General features: G+C 48.5%; 3 protein-coding genes across 3 annotated transcripts; 2 read left to right on the forward strand and 1 right to left on the reverse strand.

Moving 5' to 3' along the window:
* The first annotated feature begins 2106 nt into the window (after positions 1–2106).
* On the forward strand, positions 2107–5818 carry LOC114801028 (WNT1-inducible-signaling pathway protein 2-like). Its single transcript, XM_028998972.1, has 5 exons — positions 2107–2439; positions 2564–2780; positions 3821–4069; positions 5125–5357; positions 5549–5818. Exons 1-5 carry the CDS (start codon positions 2389–2391, stop codon positions 5816–5818), a joined length of 1020 nt encoding a protein of 339 aa, XP_028854805.1. The 5' UTR covers positions 2107–2388.
* Positions 5819–7441: 1623 nt separating this feature from the next.
* Positions 7442–9210, forward strand: LOC114800890 (P2Y purinoceptor 1-like). Its single transcript, XM_028998753.1, has one exon. The coding sequence runs from the start codon at positions 7513–7515 to the stop codon at positions 8521–8523; it is 1011 nt and encodes a 336-aa protein (XP_028854586.1). The 5' UTR covers positions 7442–7512; the 3' UTR covers positions 8524–9210.
* Positions 9211–12943: 3733 nt separating this feature from the next.
* LOC114801109 (rac GTPase-activating protein 1-like) lies at positions 12944–19837 on the reverse strand. Its single transcript, XM_028999086.1, has 17 exons — positions 19770–19837; positions 19396–19480; positions 18610–18812; positions 18362–18501; positions 17935–18004; positions 17769–17822; positions 17610–17687; positions 17413–17530; positions 16422–16579; positions 16183–16329; positions 15865–15972; positions 15584–15782; positions 15214–15319; positions 14966–15098; positions 14071–14191; positions 13112–13214; positions 12944–13030 (listed from the first exon to the last, which is right to left on the reverse strand). Exons 2-17 carry the CDS (start codon positions 19475–19477, stop codon positions 12973–12975), a joined length of 1878 nt encoding a protein of 625 aa, XP_028854919.1. The 5' UTR covers positions 19478–19480; positions 19770–19837; the 3' UTR covers positions 12944–12972.
* Between the last annotated feature and the right edge of the window lie 1785 nt (positions 19838–21622).

Consider the following 21622-nt stretch of genomic DNA (forward strand, 5'->3'; position numbering starts at 1 on the left):
GCCTTAAATGTAAATGTTAAATGAGAGAAACCAAGAATGTGAATGTTTTTTTTACATTCACAACTCATAAATGAGTAGGTGCGTCCCAACTTTTGTGTGTGTGTGTGTGTGTGTGTGTGTGTATATATATATATATATATATATGGTTAAATATGTGCGCACAGTTGTTAGGCATCAGTAGAAAGTCTGTTCTGGGCACAGACGGGCCTTTGGAGCGAAGCGGCGCCTCCCAGTAAAACGTGTGAGCGGGGGAGGGGCTTGTAAAATGCCTTGAAAAACCCCATTCACCATTCAAACAGAGTCCAAAGCCAGAGCGTCTAAATGGCACAAAAAAAACGTGCGGAGGCTCAGATCACTGGCTACGCCCACACCTCTGTACAGGAAGCGAGCCAGAGACTTTCCCATCAATCTCCATCGTCATCATCATCAGCCCAGCTCCATCTATGGGATGCCAAGTGTCAAGTGCATGTTCCTGTTCACAAAACACATTTTGTCAGGCCACGGGGTGAAAAGGACGCGTTAAAAGAAGTGATTTTAATAACCAGAAAACAAAGGAACCAGCGTTGTGGCCTGACACAAACACACGTTGCAAACCAACGTTGCAACACAAAATGCAACAAGGCGTTGGAGGGTATTGATTTTGTGGGACAGATTGCATTTTGTGCATGGAAGTAAGCACTGCCATGGTTAGCCGTTAGGATTTTCGGGTTTTTAGAAGGTAGACCAGAACACATCACAATATGAAACGCAGTGGGGAGGAATTATAGAAGCTCTATTTGCCATTGTGTACACTGCACTGGGTCACACTCCTAGGTCTATGTGACAAGGCGTGCATAGAAACGTAGTAAAAAGTGGTGGCAGAAAAGTGAAGTAAAAAACCTGTGTAAACCTGGCAATAGATAACAAATCCCTTCCGACCACGACGAAGTCAGTCACACCTCAGTCGAACGCGGCTTTCCTGTTTCATGATTATCTTCACAATCGGTACCTTCCGCTCTGTGGGCATCTGGCTGCAGCGCCAGGTCCGGTTGAGGCCGATCATGTCTGAAATCTGTGTGCCCTGAGGTTGAACGGTTGATTTAGCTGAAAATGCTGATGTGCCAACTTACGTTGGAAAAAGACGATTATCGTGCTGGCATCAGTCAAAGCATCAAATATTTTAGAAGATTTGCACCGTAAACGTAATGCACCGCGTGCGGACATATTGCATAAACTCCACATACTACAGAAGTAACATCACGTTTCCAGTGAATTCACTGTTCCGTTTTGCACAGCAGTATTTGTACAAGTTTTTACTTCACCTTCATTCAATTCACTTGTCTAGCTGTCTGTTGTCTACATGCTTTTTGTTAAATGCCCGTGTCCCATCGCACACGGTCACATTATGTCTGTATGTAACACTGTTTAAATGTTACATGCAGCACCAGGTTCCCGGAGAAGCGTTGTTTTGTTTCACTATATACCGTCTAACATGTATGTAGGCTGGTAGTAGCCTAGTGGGTAACACACTCGCCTATGAACCAGAAGACCCAGGTTCAAACCCCACTTACTACCATCATGTCCCTGAGCAGGACACTTAACCCTGAGTTGTTCCAGGGGGGGACTGTCCCTGTAACTACTGACCGTAAGCCGCTCGGGATAAGGACGTCTGGTGGGATAGGGGGCAGTGGTGGCCTAGCGGTTAAGGAAGCGGCCCCGTAATCAGAAGGTTCCCGGTTTGAATCCCGATCCACCAACGTGCCGCTGAGGTGCCACTGAGCAAAGCACCGTCCCCACGTACTGCTCCCCGGGCGCCTGTCATGGCCTCCCACTGCTCACTCAGGGTGATGGGTTAAATGCAGAGGACAAATTTCACTGTGTGCACCGTGTGCTGTGCTGCTGTGTGTCACATGTGACAGTCACTACACTTTAAATGGCGTAAATGTAAATGGCAATAGAGCTCGGCTTGACTTGACCTGAATAATTTCCTGTCCGCCCCAGTTACCACAGATGTTCGAGTATTGAGTCATTTTCACACGAACCGGATGACGAAATGATGTGAGCATGTTCCAGCAGGATTTGATCGGTGTTTTGATCAGAGTTCTGGATTACTGGACTGAAGTTGTAGTTTCCTCTTCCCCAGGTCAGCCTGACCAGCGGCGACCAGCCGTGGACCCGGGCACGCATGGCGCGAGGCAGGAACAGGCTCATTTCAAATGCAAACAGCTCTGATATTTTTAGTCTTGTTTAATCAAATGTGCCAGGGGTGAGACCAAGGCCGGCCGAGCGGAGAGGCTTTGTCTTCAGGTACCCTGGACCCTTCGCGTGACATCAGACGCCAGGTTTAATAAATGGAGGAGGCCCTGCGGACGTCCCCGACAGAAGATCGCGGACACGCCGGCACCCGGGATGAGGAGGAGAATGAGGAACGGCGCCTTGTTCCTGTTCATGCTGACGCAGGTCTGTTCTTTCTCAAACTCGGCTACAGGCCCAGTTCGGACCAGCGTTCCACACAGGGCCACGTTGATACGGAGAGGGCCCCGCAAACGTGTGCTGACCTTTCCACCCTCTCCGCCCGTGCCAGGTGGGGTGCGGGCCCTGCGCGCGCCCGTGCCAGTGCCCCGGGCCGACGCCCCACTGCCCCCACGCAGTGCCGCTGGTGCGGGATGGGTGCCAGTGCTGCATGGTTTGCGCCCGGCAGGCGGGGGAGCCCTGCACGGACGTGCACGTCTGCGACAGCCGCCGGGGTCTGCGCTGCGACTTCAGCGCCAGCTTCCCGGGAGGACCCGGAGAGTGTGTGAGTGAGTACCAACTGGGAAATATCTGACTGGCCAAGTTCAAATTCAAATTCAAAATTTATTTGTCACATACATAGTCATACACGGTATGATATGCAGTTAAATGCTTTAGCGACGGCTACAGACCACAGTACTGCAAATGTTGCAAATATACAATGAAAACCAATATGCAAATATTGCAAACATAACCAAATATTATAAAAGTAAAGTGTATTGATTGTCACATGTGATACACGGCAGTACAGCACACGGTGCACACAGTGAAATTTGTCCTCTGCATTTAACCCATCACCCTGAGTGAGCAGTGGGCAGCCGTGACAGGCGCCTGGGGAGCAGTGTGTGGGGACGGTGCTTTGCTCAGTGGCACCTCAGTGGCACCTTGGCAGATTGGGATTCGAACCAGCAACCTTCTGATTATGTGGCCGCTTCCATAACCACTAGGCCACCACTGCCAGACACTTTTATGTCTTTAACCTAAAACATAAAATATGTGTAACAGGTAGGGTGAAGGTGTGCAAATAGGTCAAAGTATAAAGTGACAAAGTGTAACAAGGTAAATGTGCAAGGTAAAAAGAGTTAAAAATTAAATTTAAAGTTTGTGCTAATATTTCTAGGGGGATTGAGTCCAGAAGTGATTGAGAGTGAAAGTGAAGGAGTTTTATTGGCGTTCCATGAAGTGTTCATATTGTTGAGAGCTCGTTTGGCCTGCGGGAAGAAGCTCCTCCTCGTTCTCTCCGTGTTGAACTTCAGGGAGCGGAAGCTTGGGGACATGGTATACATTTAATTCACATTTACATTTACAGCATGTACCAGACGCACTTATCCAGAGCCACTTACAGTCAGTAGTGACAGGGACAGTCCCCCCTGGAGACATTCTGGGTTAAGTGTCTTGCTCAGGGACACGATGGTAGTAAGTGGGATTTGAACCTGGGTCTTCTGGTTCATAGGCAGGTGTGTTACCCGCTAGACTACCACCTCAAATTTAATGATGGGTGATAAATTATTCGGTACGATCGGCTCCATGTGGGTGCCGCCGTGTGCAGGTCTGAACTCTCTGGGCTGCGAGCTGCATGGCGTGCGCTACAGGGAGGGCCAGACGTTCCAGCCCTCCTGTGCCCAGCTGTGCCGCTGCATGGGCGGCGGCCTGAGCTGCGTGCCGCTCTGCCCGGAGGAAGTGCAGCAGCCGGACGACAGCTGCCCGCACCCGCAGCTCCTGCGCCAGCCCGGGAGCTGCTGCCCGCAGTGGGCGTGCGACGGCCTGGAGGACGCCAGCAGTCCAGAAACATCCGCAGGTGCGACACACACGCGTGCGGTTCAACAGTTCAACATTCCCGCCGACCCCGGGCGTGCAGGCATGATCATTTCCTTCCAAGAGCAATAACACACAGTGCGTGTGGTCCCGCAGTTTCCACATTCTGCACATAAAAAGCCACAGACTGCTCATCACCAGGAAGCTGCGACCGTAATGGGACGATAAAACACTGCGTTGGCTCTGCCATTTGCTAATAGCCCGAGCTGAATTTTCCCCGTGCTGCATAAGATGTGGCGAGAAGGGCGTGGTCACTAATGTATGTCTGGTGTCAGTGGTGGGTGTGCACATGGGGTGTAATAGGAGTGTAGCGAATGGAGAAAAGGGAGGAGATGGACGTTAGGCTACACCTGGGTGATTGTCATTGGGTGAAACACGGCAGCACAGCACACGGTGACACAGTGAAATGTGTCCTCTGTATTTAACCATTACCCTGAGTGAACAGTGGGCAGCCATGACAGGCGCCCGGGGGGCAGTGTGTGGGGACGGTACTTTGCTCAGTGGCACCTCAGTGGCACCTTGGTGGATCGGGATTCGAACCGGCAACCTTCTGATTACGGGGCCGCTTCCTCAACCGCTAGGCCACCACACTTGTGTCACGTATCGACAGGAAGGGGTTTAAATCTTCCTGGACGAGGGAGTAGGGAGTGTGAGAGCTATCAATCATGCCTACAGGCTGATTTTTTTGGGTGGATAGTTACATTTACATTTACAGCATTTACCAGGCGCCCTTATCCAGAGCGACTTACAATCAGTGGTGACAGGGACAGTCCCCCCCCCCTGGAGACAGTCGGGGTTAAGTGTCTTGCTCAGGGACACAATGGTTGTAAGTGAGGTTTGAACCTGGGTCTTCTGGTTCATAGGCGAGTGTGTTACCCCACTAGGCTACAACCAGCCTCCTCTCCAACATATAGAATACTGTGTATTCCTGTTTCCGTTTATCTGTTTATTTCAGTAAATTCTGAGGATGTAAATGCTGTGTTGTCAGAGACCTTGAGCCACTCCCACACACACAGTTGCCTCTTGTCCTCTCCATAGCTGGCGTTGCCAGGCAGAGCGCCCCACTGCCACCCCAGCTTCCTGGTGTTGGACAGGACGCGCCGTGTCTGGACCAGACCTCCAACTGGGGCCCCTGCTCCCACAGCTGCGGTCCAGGCCTCTCCACCCGCACCTCCTACAGCGCCGCTTGCCACCACCAAACGCACGCCCGCCTGTGCCAGGTGCGGCCGTGCCAGGCTGCCCAGGCGCTGCCCGGGCGCGGAACGCCACTGGTGAGTGTCAGAGACGCAAACAGCGGTCGCCACTTCCTGTTCTGACAGGGATAGAAATGGCTCCCTCTCTCATTAGATCATCGGAGAGCCACGCGTTCCGCTTGGAGGTCATTTCCTGATTAAACAGGGCTGGAGAACTCTTCATCTCGGTTCCGTTGGTCCCGTTTCTGTTTTTCGCCTGAATGCCACAGGGCCCGGCGGAGTGCAGGAGCAGCTACCGCTCCCCGGTTCCCGTTCTCCTCCAGCACCAGGGCTGCCACAGCGCCCGCGCCCTCCGGCCCGTGCTGTGCGGCCTGTGCTCCGACGGCCGCTGCTGCAGCCCCCGCCGCACGCGCTCCGCACAGGTGCTGTTCCGCTGCGCCCGCGGGCGGAGCCTGCTCCTGCCCGTCATGCTGATCGAATCCTGCGTCTGTCACTACAACTGTCCCGGGACCAGGCACCCCACTCCGGTCTGGGTGTAAATACATCCCATATCAACACAACGTCTGCATGTCAGATATGTACGTTTCTTTTTAGAAATAAAAGCTGGACCATAACATACTCTGTGATGTAATTATTATTTAAACAGCTTAACATCCAAAGTTATATACAGTACAGGCCAAAAGTTTGGACGCACCTTCTCATTCAACGTGTTTTCTTTATTTTCATGACCATTTACGTTGGTAGATTCTCACTGAAGGCATCAAAACTATGAATGAACACATGTAGAGTTATGTACTTAACAAAAAAAGGTGAAATAACTGAAAACATGTTTTATATTCTAGTTTCTTTGCTCTGATTACTGCTTTGCACACTCTTGGCATTCTCTCGATGAGCTTCAAGAGGTCGTCACCTGAAATGCTTCAACAGTCTTGAAGGAGTTCCCAGAGGTGTTTAGCACTTGTTGGGGTCCAGCTCACCCCAAACCATCTCGATTGGGTTCAGGTCCGGTGACTGTGGAGGCCAGGCCTCCACTTTTTGTTAAGTACATAACTCCACATGTGTTCACGTTACACCCACATCAGTGAACAGGGACATTTCGGCTTCAGGTTTAAAATTAGGCTAATTTTTCGGGCTCCGGCGCCGTGACAGCTGGCCGACAGCTGAAAGTTCCGCAGTGGTCCGTAAAATCCAGAAGGAATGCTGGTACAGCTAACCAAGATGACAAAACAGGTCTTATCCCATGGAAATTAATTACCTTAGAAATTCTTACAAAAAAGAAAGAAAGAAGAATGCAGTTTAATTCCTATAATGTCTCACCCATTACAGCAAACCTCACTGGTCCTCATAAAACCCCAAAGCACAGCCTGTCTCATTTTGAAAAATGTGTCCTTAAAGTAAACAGCCTTGTCCCAACCCAGGCCCAGGCTTACAGATAAGCGCAGGGAGACACTTTCCCACTATTGTCCAATCCCTGCTATCTCGAAATCTGCAGGAAACCAGTCTGGGCTGATCGATTTTTTTTTCCTGCATCCAGATTTGATGAATACTTTATTGTTGGTGGCTGAATGGGATTAATAACACACCGCAAATCTGGTCTCTGTTCGATGTCTGAGGGTGATTTTTTTAAAGCTGTACTGTCACACACATGCAGCCCGGATTGTTATTCTTTAAAAAAAACAGCTATTGACCGGGTTAGAGAGGAAACTATGGATTAAAAATCTGCACAAATACACCCGTATAGTACACTTCATTCATTTCTACCCAGCAAGAGCTGAATCTGAGTTGTTAAAGATCACTTAAGGTTTTCCTACAATAAACACTCGGTGAAGCTGAGATTTACTGCAAAAATGAACACACACACGCACACTGGAAAGGTTCTGGAGAGAGTACCGAGCAGGTAAAGAATCGACTCTTTTTAGGTCAGTTCACCTAAAAGATTCGACTCAGTCCAACTCCGGTTGAAATGTTTAAGGCATTTACCAGGCGCCCTTATCCACAGCGCCTTACAATCAGTATTTATCAGCTATTATAATTACATATATTTGAGTACTGGTTGGGCGTCGCTATCTGTTAAACGTAAGAAATCTCCAGATGTGCGCGCAACGACACGACTCGTTCGCTCAAGAGAGCCGGATCCGTTCGTTTGCGCAAGATCCGTTCGCCGCGACTCCTGCATCGGGACCGCTCAGGAGTCCCGGCGCAGCTGCAGTCCGGGACCGTGTCGGGGTGCGAGATGAGCGCCGACTCTCCGGGCAGCGGGAACCAGTCGGCGTGCGCCATCGACCTGGACTTCACGCACACGTTCCTGCCCGTCGTGTTCGTCGTCGTGTTCGTGGTCGGACTCGTGGCGAACGCGTGCGGCCTGAGGTCGGTGTGCAGCCGCTGGAGGAAGCTCGGCGACGTGAGCATCTTCATCCTGAACCTGGGCATCGCCGACCTGCTGTACGTGTCCACGCTGCCGTTCCTCGTCTCCTACTACGCGCTGGGCAGCAGGTGGATGTTTGGAGAAACCTTCTGCAAGGTCACACGCTTCTGTTTCAACCTGAACCTGTACGGCAGCATCGGCTTCCTCACCTGCATCAGCATCTACAGGTACCTGGGCATCGTGCACCCCATGAAGGTGAAGGGGAAGATCAACTCGCGGCTCTCCGTGGTGGTCAGTGCGCTGGTCTGGGCGCTGGTCATTGTCCAGATCAGCCCCGACATGTTCTTCAACAAGACGGCGCCGAATTCCTCAGACTCGTGCTACGACACCACCGCAGACGGCCTGGCCGCCGCCTACCTGCCCTACAGCCTGGGCTGGACCTTCACGGGCTTCGTGGTCCCGCTGGCCATCATAATCCTGTGCTACGGACACATAGCCTACGTCCTGACCGCCAACGGCAGCATCAACGTCCTCCTGAAGCAGCGGTGCCTCAAGCTGGTGGTCGTGGTGACCGTCCTCTTCTCCATCTGCTTCATCCCGTTCCACGTCTTGCGGAACCTCAACCTGCAGACCCGGATCGCCAAGCTGCGCGGCGAGTGCCACCACTCCTTCGACGACATCTACTTCGCCTACCAGATCAGCCGCGGCCTGGCCTGCACGAACAGCGCCATCAACCCGCTCATCTACCTGGTGGGAAACGACGACTTCCTCCTGCGCCTGCACCGCCTCGGCAGAGAGGCCCGGCGGACCCTGGCGCGGTGCGCGGGCGCGGCGGCGTACCGCCGGGCCCACGAGATGGACTCCATGGGGGTGGCCTAGCGGGTAACACACTCGCCTGTGAACCAGACGGCCCAGGTTCAAACCCCACTCACTACCATCGTGTCCCTGAGCAAGACACTTAACCCTGAGTGTCTCCAGGGGGGGACTGTCCCCTCGCTTCCGGAACAAACTGCGTTATTAGGGATAATTAAAACGCCGTAGCACTTCTTCACCGGGCGTCCTCGTGACCACAGGGGGTCAAAGCGGCGCTCGGTCGATCTGTACACTGGAGCCCGGCTCGTGGCGTCCGCATGCATACGGGATTTGTGACGTTAGGCTTTGAGTGGATCCGTTTTATCAGTTTGCTTTCAAATATGGCAAAAAATTGGCGTTCTCGGGCATTCAGATAATGAGAATATGACGAAAGAGGTATTTATGTGATGTTATGAATGATATATTACACAATACTCTGTTCTTTAGACGATTTCCGACCTTTTACAGCATCGTCTGGTCACTTGGTGTGATTTGGTGCCAGTCTGTATCTGACTGTATAAACATCACTATTACATCTTTAAAGTGAAACAGATACAGAAAAGAAGCACTTGTTTAAATGTCTATGCTGTTTCAAGAACAAATATGTTTTTTTTGTGTGTGTATATATCTTCATATTATATATATTATAAATGAAGGCTGTGTGTAAGCATTGTTTACAGTATTGACCAGCATTCTGTATATGCTCACGTGTAATGACGGTATTAAAGGATGAATAATGTTAAACGAGCCCCGGCGTCACCGTCCCAGTACAGATTTGCGAGCCGGCACGACAGAAACACACACACACACCGTGCGGGGCGAGAAGAATGGGTTTACAGTGCGGGGTAAACATTCGGCCTTATGCAACCAGTGTATTTTGCCCTCCCTACAAAATATGAAAAACGAAGGCCACCCACAGAGGGCGTGCGAGGGGGCGGAGCTCGTTCAGCATCCGGATCAGTCCGGGACCCAAGGCTGCCGATAACGGGGTGAAAGGTCGCAGTGACTCTAGGGCAATAAATGAAGGGCACGGGACACATTAAAAAGGCTCTGAACAGGGCGTAGACAAAAGGAGCCGCTCCTGGCCCAGAAGCAACTAGAGATTGGGGTGGTAGTAGCCTAGTGGGTAACACACTCGCCTGTGAACCAGAAGACCCAGGTTCAAATCCCACTTACTACCATTGTGTCCCTGAGCAAGACACTTAACCCTAAGTTGCTCCAGGGAGACTGTCCCTGTAACTACTGATTGTAAGTCGCTCTGGATAAGGGCGTCTGATAAATGCTGTAAATTTATGAAACGAACAACTTGCTAAAGCCTGTTTGCACATGGTGCATTTGATTGCCTATTACCAGACCCCTTATCCAGAGCGACTTGCAGTCAGTAGTGACAGGGACAGTCCCCCCCCTGGAGACACTCAGGGTCAGGGTTTGAACCTGGGACTCCGTGCTCTTCTGGTCCATAGGCGAGTGTGTTGATGTGCGCAGAGCTCTGTTGCCACATGTTGATACATCACTGTGAGGGGTGTGTGTCAGGCTACGTTGCACAAATGAGCCTTAATGCAATTTTATATGTGTGTGTGTATATATGTGTGTGTGTGTATATACATATATGTGTATATATTCCCAGAATGCTGACAGAATGGACTTCTTTTGACTGGGTGGGGTTCTTCTCTGCGCCTCTGTTGCAGAACACGGGCACATTACAGCACGCACCCGTCCACAGATTATGAATCAGTCATGCGCGCGAGCCGACAGCTACTGCAAACAGTTTGGAATCTGTGTCACTTGGCCGTGATGAATTTTTTATGGCTCTTACCCTCACACACGCCTTTTTCCTCGGAGTTCAGGCATGAATCAGGCTGTGCGCTCACACAAAGCCTACGGCTGGCCCCGGCTCCCCAGGGAGGCCACTTCTTCCAACGCGCAGTTAAAACAAAGGTGTGGAATTCGTCGCGCTGGAGCAAAGACACACGGCGGGCAAGACCTTTCACCCGAGAGCGCGATTCATTCATCGCCCGGCCCGCTCGAGCCTGGGACGCAGAGGACGATGCCGCGGTCAGCTTCCTACGTGTTCTGCAATTACAGTTCATATTTATTTATATCTGCACAACAGCTCAGTCCTCATCAACCTTTTCATCTTGTTTATATTAACGTGGACAGCAAAGAAAGAATTTCATTGTAGAGAGAAATGTCATTTCTCTGTACATTTACCAGACGCCCTTATCCAGAGCGACTTACAATCAGTAGTGACAGGGATAGTCCCCCCCCTGGAGACACTCAGGGTGAAGTGTCCTACTCAGAATCAGAATCGTATTTATTGGCCAAGTAAGTGCAAGCACATACAAGGAATTTGATTCCGGTAGATGGTGGCTCTCAAGTACAGAGTAGAAAACAACAGCAACAAAAAACATCAACCCTAAAGTTGAGTAGTTGATCTCTGGAGAAAGTGATGTGATCTGAGTGACCAAACACGCAGAAAATAAACAAAAAGAGAGAACGTAAGAGAGAGCCCAGTACCGAGGCTGCCATCCGCAGCACCATCTTGGATTCCTCAGGGACACGATGGTAGTAAGTGGGGTTTGAACCTGGGTCTTCTAAAAGTAAAGTAAAGGGAAGTGTTTGTCACATGTGATACACAGCAGCACAGCACACGGTGCACACAGTGAAATTTGTCCTCTGCATTTAACCCATCACCCTGAGTGAGCAGTGGGCAGCCATGACAGGCGCCCAGGGAGCAGTGCGTGGGGACGGTGATTTGCTCGGTGGCACCTCAGTGGCACCTCGGCGGATTGGGATTCGAACCGATCTGATTACGGGGCCGCTTCCTTAACCGCTAGGCCACCACTTCTGGTTCATAGGCGTTACCCACTAGGCTACTACCACCCTACACATGAAAGTGTTCATGTACACATGATTGCTCAGTGGCACCTTGGTTTCGAACTGGTGACCTTCTTATTACGGGCCCGCTTCCTTAACCGCTAGGCTTCAGTAGTATCAGACAGACCCTTAAGATTCTGGACAGATTCACTCTGAACTGTAGGACCACATGAAGCGTTTAAGGAAGTGGCCCCGTAATCAGAAGGTTGCTGGTTCGAATCCCGATCCGCCAAGGTGCCACTGAGGTGCCACTGAGCAAAGCACCGTCCCCACACACTGCTCCCCGGGCGCCTGTCAGGTGGTAGTAGCCTAGTGGGTAACACACTCGCCTGTGAACCAGAAGACCCGGGTTCAAATCCCACTTACTACCATTGTGTCCCTGAGCAAGACACTTAACCTTAAGTTGCTCCAGGGAGACTGTCCCTGTAAATACCGATTGTAAGTCGCTCTGGATAAGGGCGTCTGATAAATGCTGTAAATGTAAAATGTAAATGTCATGGCTGCCCACTGCTCACTCAGGGTGATGGGTTAAATGCAGAGGACAAATTTCACTGTGTGCACCGTGTGCTGTGTATCACATGTGACAATCACTTCACTTAACTTTAATCTACTGTCTGCGCCTCTTGAATCACCATTGCCAGAATGACCCAGTTAAACCAGCGGGAACATCTCGCTAATGTCATATAGACTGGCACCAGGTCACTCATGACCAGATGACCATCATTTCCAGCAACAGCGGCTGGTTGGATGGAATTAGGTTTCCTAGAATCATATCTGTGTGGGGAAATCATTTCAGATGTCAGTTGCAGCATTAAGGAGCTTGAGGTCCTTCCACGGAAAGCCCCATCCAGTGAGGTGCTTCTGTTATTTCTATGAATGATTTTAATAATAATACCCCAGGCACATGCAAAGGTCGAGGTTCATAATTAGAACTACTATTGTTACTGAAGAACAGAACGATGTTTAACTGCATTGGGAGAAACATCAAATGTTTCTGTCAGTATCTCAAGGTGCTGGTTCCCTCTGGGATCAATATATATCTATATAAAAAAAAATGTAGTGTCAAAATGTTCTTCTGTAATTGTCATGTATTTTGCAAAATGCATGCTGGAAGTCATGAGAAGTAGACACAAATGTCACATGTCAGTGTTGAAAATACATTAACACCCATCAGCAACAGAAATAAATCCAATGTGCACCTTTCACAATCAGAGGCTGTATTTGTTTCTATTGTAGACATCATACATTTAAATGAGACATGATTGAGTATTCAAACAGGAAATTTAGCAATTCTTAAAAGGTACAGAGAAGTGATGTAATTCACAGGCACCAGTTAAAGTGATTTTATAAAAAACACACAGTCATTAGAGTACAGTATGTGAGACAGGTGCTCGCTGCTGATTGGCTGCAGTATGCAATGCATGAAGTGTGAATTGTTTCTGGTTTCACTCCCCTTCTAAAATGTGTTAAATATATAATATATATGTATATAAAGACAGGCATGCGCTGAGAATCAGATCTCCATGGTAACAGTTAACCGTCAGTTAGATTACAGATTCCTCTGTAGTTCGTCTCCATGCCTGGCATCAAGCACCTCACCTATTTCAGTAGTGGAGTGGAGAAGTAGCCTGTAGAGCTTTTGTTCTTGTTCTTAAATCTGTTAAAATGGCAAGAAAAAGAAGGTGAACTGCGTGAAAACAGCTTTCAATGGTAGTATGTGTGTTTGTGTGACCCTTACATGGGAGTGGTCAGTGTAGACTTCATACGTTGGGTGAGGGAGCTGGAGGAAGGGGTTTTACTCATCTGCCACTCTGGAGTGGTCACAGGGCCCAGAATGCTCACTATACACACACACACACACACACACACAATCAAAGTTTTCACAGGGCTCAACTTTGTATATTCTCAGCAAGCAGCAGTTTTTAGCAGAAAGTTTAAGTTGAACTTTATTGTCATTTCAGCTACATGACAGTAAATAGAGAAACGAAACAACATTTCTCCAGAACCTGGTGCTACATGTAACATTTAAACAATTGCAACACAGGTTCTGGGTGTCAAATCGTGCGTCGGCTCATCCAGCGCATCCAGTAGGGAGGGGTCACTGTCACAGGCAGCGGTTTTAGTCCCGTCGTTTGTGACCGGACTAAAACCAAATAATAAAAACAGCGGCCAGATTGTTTTATTTCCTTGCAGGATGCTGGTTATGGGCAACATTAATGTTGGCTCTCTCGCTATCTCTCTGGTCTACAATATTGGCTAATATAACTGCAACCAACAGTATAACTACTAATATAACTGCAACCAATGGCAGTGGTGGGTACTTAGCGGTAAAGGAAGCGGCCCCGTAATCAGAAGGTTGCCGGTTCGAATCCCGATCCACCAAGGTGCTGCTGAGGTGCCACTGAGCAAAGCACCGTCCCCACACACTGCTCCCCGGGCGCCTGTCATGGCTGCCCACTGCTCACTCAGGGTGATGGGTTAAATGCAGAGGACGCATTTCACTGTGTGCACCGTGTGCTGTGCTGCTGCGTATCACATGTGACAATCACTTCACTTTCGTATAATTAAACAAACACTCTCTGTAAAACTGTTGGGTAGTTACTACACATCTTGTACATTCTGTGCAGGAGGAACTATGAAAAATGAGAGCCGTCCTGTGTGCGAAGTTTTGTTACGTTGAGGTTCGGGCAGGCGTACCTTCCTGCGCAGGAGCGCCGCCATGCCGACTGCCCTCCCCCCTGCCAGAGCGCGTTTCTTCCAGATTCACCACAAACCGCCGCCAGTACTCCGCAGGCAAGCCAAGGAGACGCTCAACAACCTGTAAACACAAAGAAACGGGGAAAAGACTGATGTGTATGCGGCTGAGAGACATAAAAGCAATTTTGTTTAAAGGGATCTAAATGTTCGGGTAAATGTTTTGCAGCTTTTGCACATTTCCATGTAAAAGAACCGGGGGGAAAACAGCTTGTTGCTGGGCAACAGAAAGTACAACAAATCTGGAAAACAAGAGAAAGGGAAATGTTTGCTTGTCCATTCTACATCTCGGCATCCTTTGTGGATGAAATGGAATGTAAATTCATATCAAAAATGATTGGAGACAGACATTAAAGAAAATTTTGTGCGTGTGTGTGTGTATTGGTTGAACTTCATTTTTAAAACACAAAAGGTAGAGTTGGAAGGGAGCATAATTACAGCCATAAAGTTTTATGACAATAGTGCTTCCTGATAGCTGCTTTGTAAATGTTTAATATTATGTTAGCTATTTCAGGCACTTTTAGCATGCATGAAATATGGGAAATATGGGGCAGTGGTGGCCTAGCGGTTAAGGAAGCAGCCCTGTAATCAGGAGGTTGCCGGTTCGAATCCCAATCCGCCAAGGTGCCACTGAGGTGCCACTGAGCAAAGCACCATCCCCACACACTTCTCCCCGGGCACCTGTCATGGCTGCACACTGCTCACTCAGGGTGATGGGTTAAATGCAGAGGACAAATTTCACTGTGTGCATCGTGTGCTGTGCTGCTGTGTATCACTTCACTTTACTTTACATTTAAAAGGTAAAAAAAGCTCATTTGTTTCAGTGTCCGGCTCTTACCCTCGGTTGCCGCTGCATGTCCTGCAGGAGGGTCATGTGATCAGGCTCCAAAACAGCATGGCCAACAATGGTGGGCCCAAAAACTCTGGCCAGGTTCACCTGGTCCATTTTAGTGGCCGGGCTCCCTGCCACCCTGCAGGTTCAGGAGAAACAGCAGGGGGTGAACGACCCTGATCAGCTTTTAACACACACACACACACACACGCACACACACACACACACACACACACACACACACACAGACTCACCTCTGCAGGTGCAGCATCAGGAAGGCCAGTGTGTCTCTGTTAGGTACTGGCAGCTGGCTGATGGTCTGGAATGTGGCTGCTATGCTGTTGTCATGATCTCCTATTTCTACAAAAAAAAAAAGAAACATTAAAAAATACACCAATTGAAACATTTTAAGAGGAAAGGTGATTCGGATGTGCAGGAAATGCTGGAGACGAATATCAGAATAATGCTGCCGCAGTACAGATGATCAGCATATTAGCTCGGCCCTGAACGTAATTCAAATCTAATTTGGGAAAGCTGCTCCACCACTATCACAGGAAATTGGGTTTAAACCTGATTAAGGAATTAAACAAGGAGGGCGAACAGTCAGTACATGATGGGGCGCACCTGCAGCCTGCATGAAGGCGCGGTTGAGACGGAACGTGAGCAACGGCTCCGGAAGGTTCCGCAGGAAGTCCTTCAGCAGGCCGGTGATGGCGTGGACGTCGTCTACCCGAGCCAGCGGAAGGGCCGTCTTTGTGCGGAGAAACGTCTCTTTCAGCTCTTTCACCACTCGGTCGGGTCCCGACACGCGGTACAGCCCCACCTTTCAAATACACACACTCACTTTAACAACATCACTTTTTTTTTTAACTGCTCACGCCTGTTGGTGACAGCGATGAGCCCACCTCATGCAGCCCCCTCATCTCAATCTCGCTCGCACACTGAACGAGCAGAGGAGGAATCATGGGTGATGATGCAGGGACATACTCTGCCAGGGGACCTTGTACACACCTCTGAAGAAAGGAGAATTTATGGGTAAATAATACAGCATATACTCCACTCGTTTATTGATTGTTTGTAGTGTGTCTTTCTGGTCTGCCATAAAAAGCATCATTAGACGGAAAATAGCGGAGTGTTTCGACGTGTGCACTACAGGGCATTATGGGTAACCACTTGGCCATGGCCTGGGCGTGACTGTGGTCTGAGCGTTGGGGGAGTCATACCTCCGAGTTGTTAACTGGACTGCAGGGAAGCGGGCAGCGATTGCGGCACTCCACGTGGGCCACGATCCGGCACTCGCGGCATCTCAGAGACAGCTTCCCAAATTTGATCCTTTTCCCGCAGGGTGTACATGTTTCGGGCCTGATCACCTGGGGGGGACAAATTGCATAGGGCATGGCTGAAATGACGGTTCAGCATTGGGATTTTGGAGATGTTTCTACATGTTTCTGATGGTCGTTACTGTTTTGGAGCTGAAGATGTGGGCCCTGGTGGATTTGGGGGTGCAGGGTTCTCTGCTGTCTGCTCGGGCTCTTGGTGTGTGCGGCTCTTTAAACACGCCGGAGGCGTCACTCACAGCATCTGACTGGGTGTCGGGACCAGAGCAGCAAACCTGAGGGTCTGAGAGCCAAAAAGTAAATATCTACGCAGACAGGCACTGCCAAAAGCAGCAATTAGTTTGAGCCGCTACAGCATCTGAAGTCGAAAGTCAGAGGGATTTGCGTAAAAAGCCTGCAGCTCTGGACATTCAGATGCGCCTATAAAAGCAAGTCTGCTCTGCCAAAGCCTCTTTAACTGTAAACATTTATAAGGAACAAATGCGTCACATGCAGCAAAGTCCAATGTTGTAGAACAATGGCTCTGAATGTACTTAACCAAATTTTTTTTAAAAAACAGAGTCACGTTGAGGGGGAGGGGGTATTCCCCACAAAACAGAAACAACGTAGATTAAACTCTAAAGGGCATTTTAATGAGACCGGTCCACACATTAATAGGGCTGCACAAAAAAAGGGGGTACGCAGGTACACAGACTGTGTGTGAAAGAACCGTGATAAGTTCATTGGTGACATTTCTTTGCTATTCTACGATAGACCACCTTGCATTTACAGCATTTATAGACGCCCTTATCCAGTGTGACTTACAATCCAGTCCCCCCTGGAGACACTCAGGGTTAAGTGTCTTGCTCAGGGACACAATGGTAGTAAGTGGGATTTGAACTTGGGTCTTCTGGTAAATAGGTGAGTTTGTTACCCCACTAGGCTACTACCACCCAGCCACCTTGCAGAAGTAGCAAAGAGGTCAATAGCTACAGGCCTACAGATAAGCTCAAGGGACAGCTTCATGCAATCTCTGATTGAGAAACGTGGAAACGAGTGCTGTATTGGAGAGTGAAAGGGCCGACAGAAGAGACCAGCCCTGTGAGTTTGAGACGGTCACATGACCAGTCCTCTCACCATTTGAACGTTTGACTCGGTTCCAGTGAGGAACGGTCTGAATGCTGGCTACAGCCTCGATGGCTCCCCCTCTGGCAGGTAATGTAACTGTCGTTGTGGCCACTATTGACTGGTTAACCTAATGAGAAAATAAAAACACAGTTTTCAGAGGCAAATTCAATATTTCAAGTGATTTTTAAAGCAGCAGAAACACTCACCCTCTCAGAAATCCGACCCAGGGATCGAGGTTTCTTCCCATTGTCCAGGGGCCCGTCCACCATTTTACCAGAAGATCGCTGAAGCCGCACAACATTTACCGATTAATCTCTCAACAACTCCCCTTATTAAGTTTAAGTTTAGATACTGGAAATTCATACCCTTTTCTGGCGCCTTTTCAGACGGACAGCCCGGACCCCCGAACTGTCCCAGTCCTGGAAGACGGGAGACGTTGAGAAGTGGAACACAGAGTTCTCATGGGCATGAAACATATAGCCTGTGATAAGAATCGTTCGGGAAACTGGTTTTAAAAAGCTGCAAGTTTACCACAGAGGTGTCCGTTTTGTCATAGCTGATGTCCGATAAGATGGATGCCGACTCGTCAATAGCGGACAGCCTGAAAGGCCAAACATGCAATAGTAAGCAACAAACACAGCATCACAGACATGGAAATGTCATACAGTGCAAGTAGTGTGCTCTGTTTCCAGTCTAATATGACATGAAAATTTGAAATTGCTATTTGCTTTGATCTGGGTAATTATTACAATACAATTACTAACGGAAATACCGGAATCTTGCATTTGCATAATATCTCAAGAGTTCTGTTCCCTCACAAGCTCAGGAATCAGCTGGTGAGGGCTTCATCACCCAGCCGTAGTGTGTTCCCTCACACTGGGCTGGTCATTATACTAAGGTCAGTGCAATGGGGCTGGTTTAGAGTGGGTGTGGTCAGCCCAGATTGGTGGGTCAGTACCGGCGGCTGGTGTTTGGGCACAAGGTCATCTGGGAGCGAGCGTTGAGGAACGCCAGAGCAGAGCGCTGCTCCTCGTTCAGATGGAGGCTGGTGGATGCTTCAGAGATTAGCAGGTCCCGGATCAGCTGGATCTGTCGGTCCTGCGGTACCAGAACGACACAAAAGGGAACCAGTTAAATAAATACAAGTAACTTGGTCAGGTACTCCCTGCTCTACCCCGGTTCCCCCGTCCTAGAACCGACACCCACAAGCTTCTCGCAGTCGGCCTCTGCCCTCTGGCGGCGGCGGATCTCCACGTCCACCTGGTTGCGTGCATGTTTCAGCTTAACCTCCAGGGCAGCTTTCTCCGTCTCCATTTCGGCCAGCATCTCTCGGCAGGAGCTCAGTTCCTCCTCCACACGCAGCCACTGTCCACGGCATTTCTCAAAGTTCAGCGCCACCTGGAGGAACTCTGTATGAATGACACATACACACAATGAACAGACATTAATTAACAAAAATGTTTTCCCTACAACTGTTCTTGTTCAAATAAATTGTTAAATTTCCAGAAAACTGTGATCATAATATTTATTGTGAATGATAAAATATTCATAAAATATCCCTTTGGGATCAGTAACTTATCAATGCATCTGTATACTACCCGATTGGACAAAGTTATTTATTTTCAGAGTTTGGTCAAGTTACTGGTCAAGGAGCCTGAAATGAAACGAGACAGGAAAATGTTTGGGGACCCCGAGTTACATGAAGGTCACAATTCACTCATCATACTGCTAAACGCTGCCATTTCACAGTGACACTGAAAGTGTATATGCACCTGATGAGGAAACATGAATAAATGGCATCAGTGTAACTGTCAAATCAAGTTGAAACTGATTGTTCATTGTCCCAAGCTGCAGTTCTGTGGCCAGACACTGAGTGCCAGTGAACGGACGGAACGTGACAGACCGCACGTCCGGACTCTGGACGTACAGGACTGAGAGTCGACTCCACCAGGTCCAGTTCCACACAGGTAGAGGAACTTAGGTTCTACTCACGAGGTTCTATGTCGTCATTAAGGACCTCTGCCTGAGCGTACAGGTTCTCAAGCAGGTTATACAGGTTGGGCAGGACCTCCATGACCTGCAGGCCAACCAGACCAGAGGGAAGTAATTAACAAATAAATGTGAATATGAATATAAAAGCCATTTAAGAAATGCCTTAGAACAAAATAAACAAGAATAATGTTATATAATGTGCAGTTGAGTTAAAAGAACCTTCATGTCTTCACTTATGTCCTTATATGATATAAACGTCTAAACACATATGCACTACAACTGCACTACAATATGCACTACAATTTTATACTTTAACCAGCTGCGCATTAAGACATGAAGTAGCTGTTAATGCGAGTAAAATGTCTGCTACTCACGACTGTAAAAGAGCTAAGAACCTTGCTGGTTCCCTCAGCCCTGACGAGACTCCATCTCCCCCTCTCCGCCCGGCTGTTCGCCTCCTTTCCCTTTCAAATCCCCCGCCAGCCGCCAACCAATCGTGTGACGCCTGGTGCTGACGTCAGTGCCAGGGCGCCGTTTGATTGGCCAATCTTCTTCGGGATTTTTATGCAGATTATCGTACACGGGAAGTGTACAAGTACTCAGAGAGACTTCGGGGATTTAGAGTGTGTAAAAAGACAAAATATGACATTGTGCACCGACCCATAATATAGTGCAGGTCCAGACAAACTAGACAAACCAGCAATATGATAAAATATCAGTGTATGGATATATATAGTATATATAGTGTATAATATGATAATAATAATAATAGTAGTAATAGTGATGTAACGATGAAAATGAATACAGATGTATTAAAGGTGCAGAGGTGCTGTTGTGAAGAAAGTGGAAAAAAGTGGCTGAGTGTGAGTTCTGGTGTTCAGGAGCCGGACAGCCTGAGGATAAAAGCTGTCCCTCAACCTCGCAGACCTAGCTCTGATCCTGCTTTATCTTCTTCTATATAACTTTACTTCACTTTACTCTACTTTACTTATCAGACGGTTTTGTCCAAAGTGACTTACAAGAGGAAGACACCAGCAATTCTCATTCGGTTTCTATAGATTTTGAGTTACAAAACTAAGGCCTAACTTGTCAGGAAAAAGATATATATAAATACACTTACATTACAGTTACAGAATTTATCAGACGCCCTTATCCAGACTTACAATCAGTAGTTACAGGGACAGTTTCCCTGGAGCAACTTAGGGTTAAGTGTCTTGCTCAGGGACACAATGGTAGTAAGTGGGGTTTGAACCTGGGTCTTCTGGTTCATAGGCCAGTGTGTTACCCACTAGGCTACTACCACCCTTCAAATAAATAACTCTATTTAAATGTAATTTATACAGCTAAAAAACAATATGACACGACATGGTAACTGAATCTATGTTTAAAATTTTGGTAAAAAAAACGAAACTAGTTCACTTTAGGAAGGGTTGAATGGCCCACACTACAGCAGTGGTTCTCTTTTCCTTGTTTGGTGCGGTGTGGTTCAGCTGATCATCTCATCAGCTGCTCATCATGAAGAAAGCTTCTTGGTGTTGATATTAATATAAAAAAAAACACGGACACGGAATAGCTGCCATAGAAAGAGAAGGATAGTATTATGAGATTTTAGTAGGTTTGATTTGGTCTGTAATTTGTGGGTACCTTCACGTTGGACCCTTTTTGCTGCAGTGCTCACTGTGGCCAGTAGATGGCGGGGTCGTTGCAGAAATGTTTCCAGTCCGACAGGGGGCGTCTTCATTACCAGCCGCCAGCGTGGGTTTATGAAACGAAACAGCTGACCGGTCAAAAAATAATAATAATTAATGAAAGGATCCAACTAGTGTAAATGACAGATGGTTTTCAGTGTTACATGGGACAACAATCGGAGACTAATGGGCTGAAAAGATTTCTGAACACATTTCTGTGTGTGAGGCTACGGAAAAAAAACCTGTTGTTGTCCCGTCTTCACAAAAGACACACTGTCTGAAGAGTAAATGGGTTCTGTGTGGCTGAGAGTGGAAGTTAATGGCATGAATGGGAAGTGCAATGCGCTCCACCCTTTGCTGAGGCCAAGTCTGCATGGTTATCAGCCAAGAAAGCCAGAGCCAGGCTTGGCCGGGCAGTTGCCAAAGAGCAGATTTAACGTGAAATCAGGCTCCTAAGAGGGGGTAATGGTTTCAAAGGAGCAGGTTGACGGCACACAATTCTAAAAGGGAGAGCTATTATTAACACATGGTGCAGAGGG

Source organism: Denticeps clupeoides, chromosome 12 (assembly GCF_900700375.1).
Source record: "Denticeps clupeoides chromosome 12, fDenClu1.1, whole genome shotgun sequence".
Taxonomy (NCBI): Eukaryota; Metazoa; Chordata; class Actinopteri; order Clupeiformes; family Denticipitidae; genus Denticeps; species Denticeps clupeoides.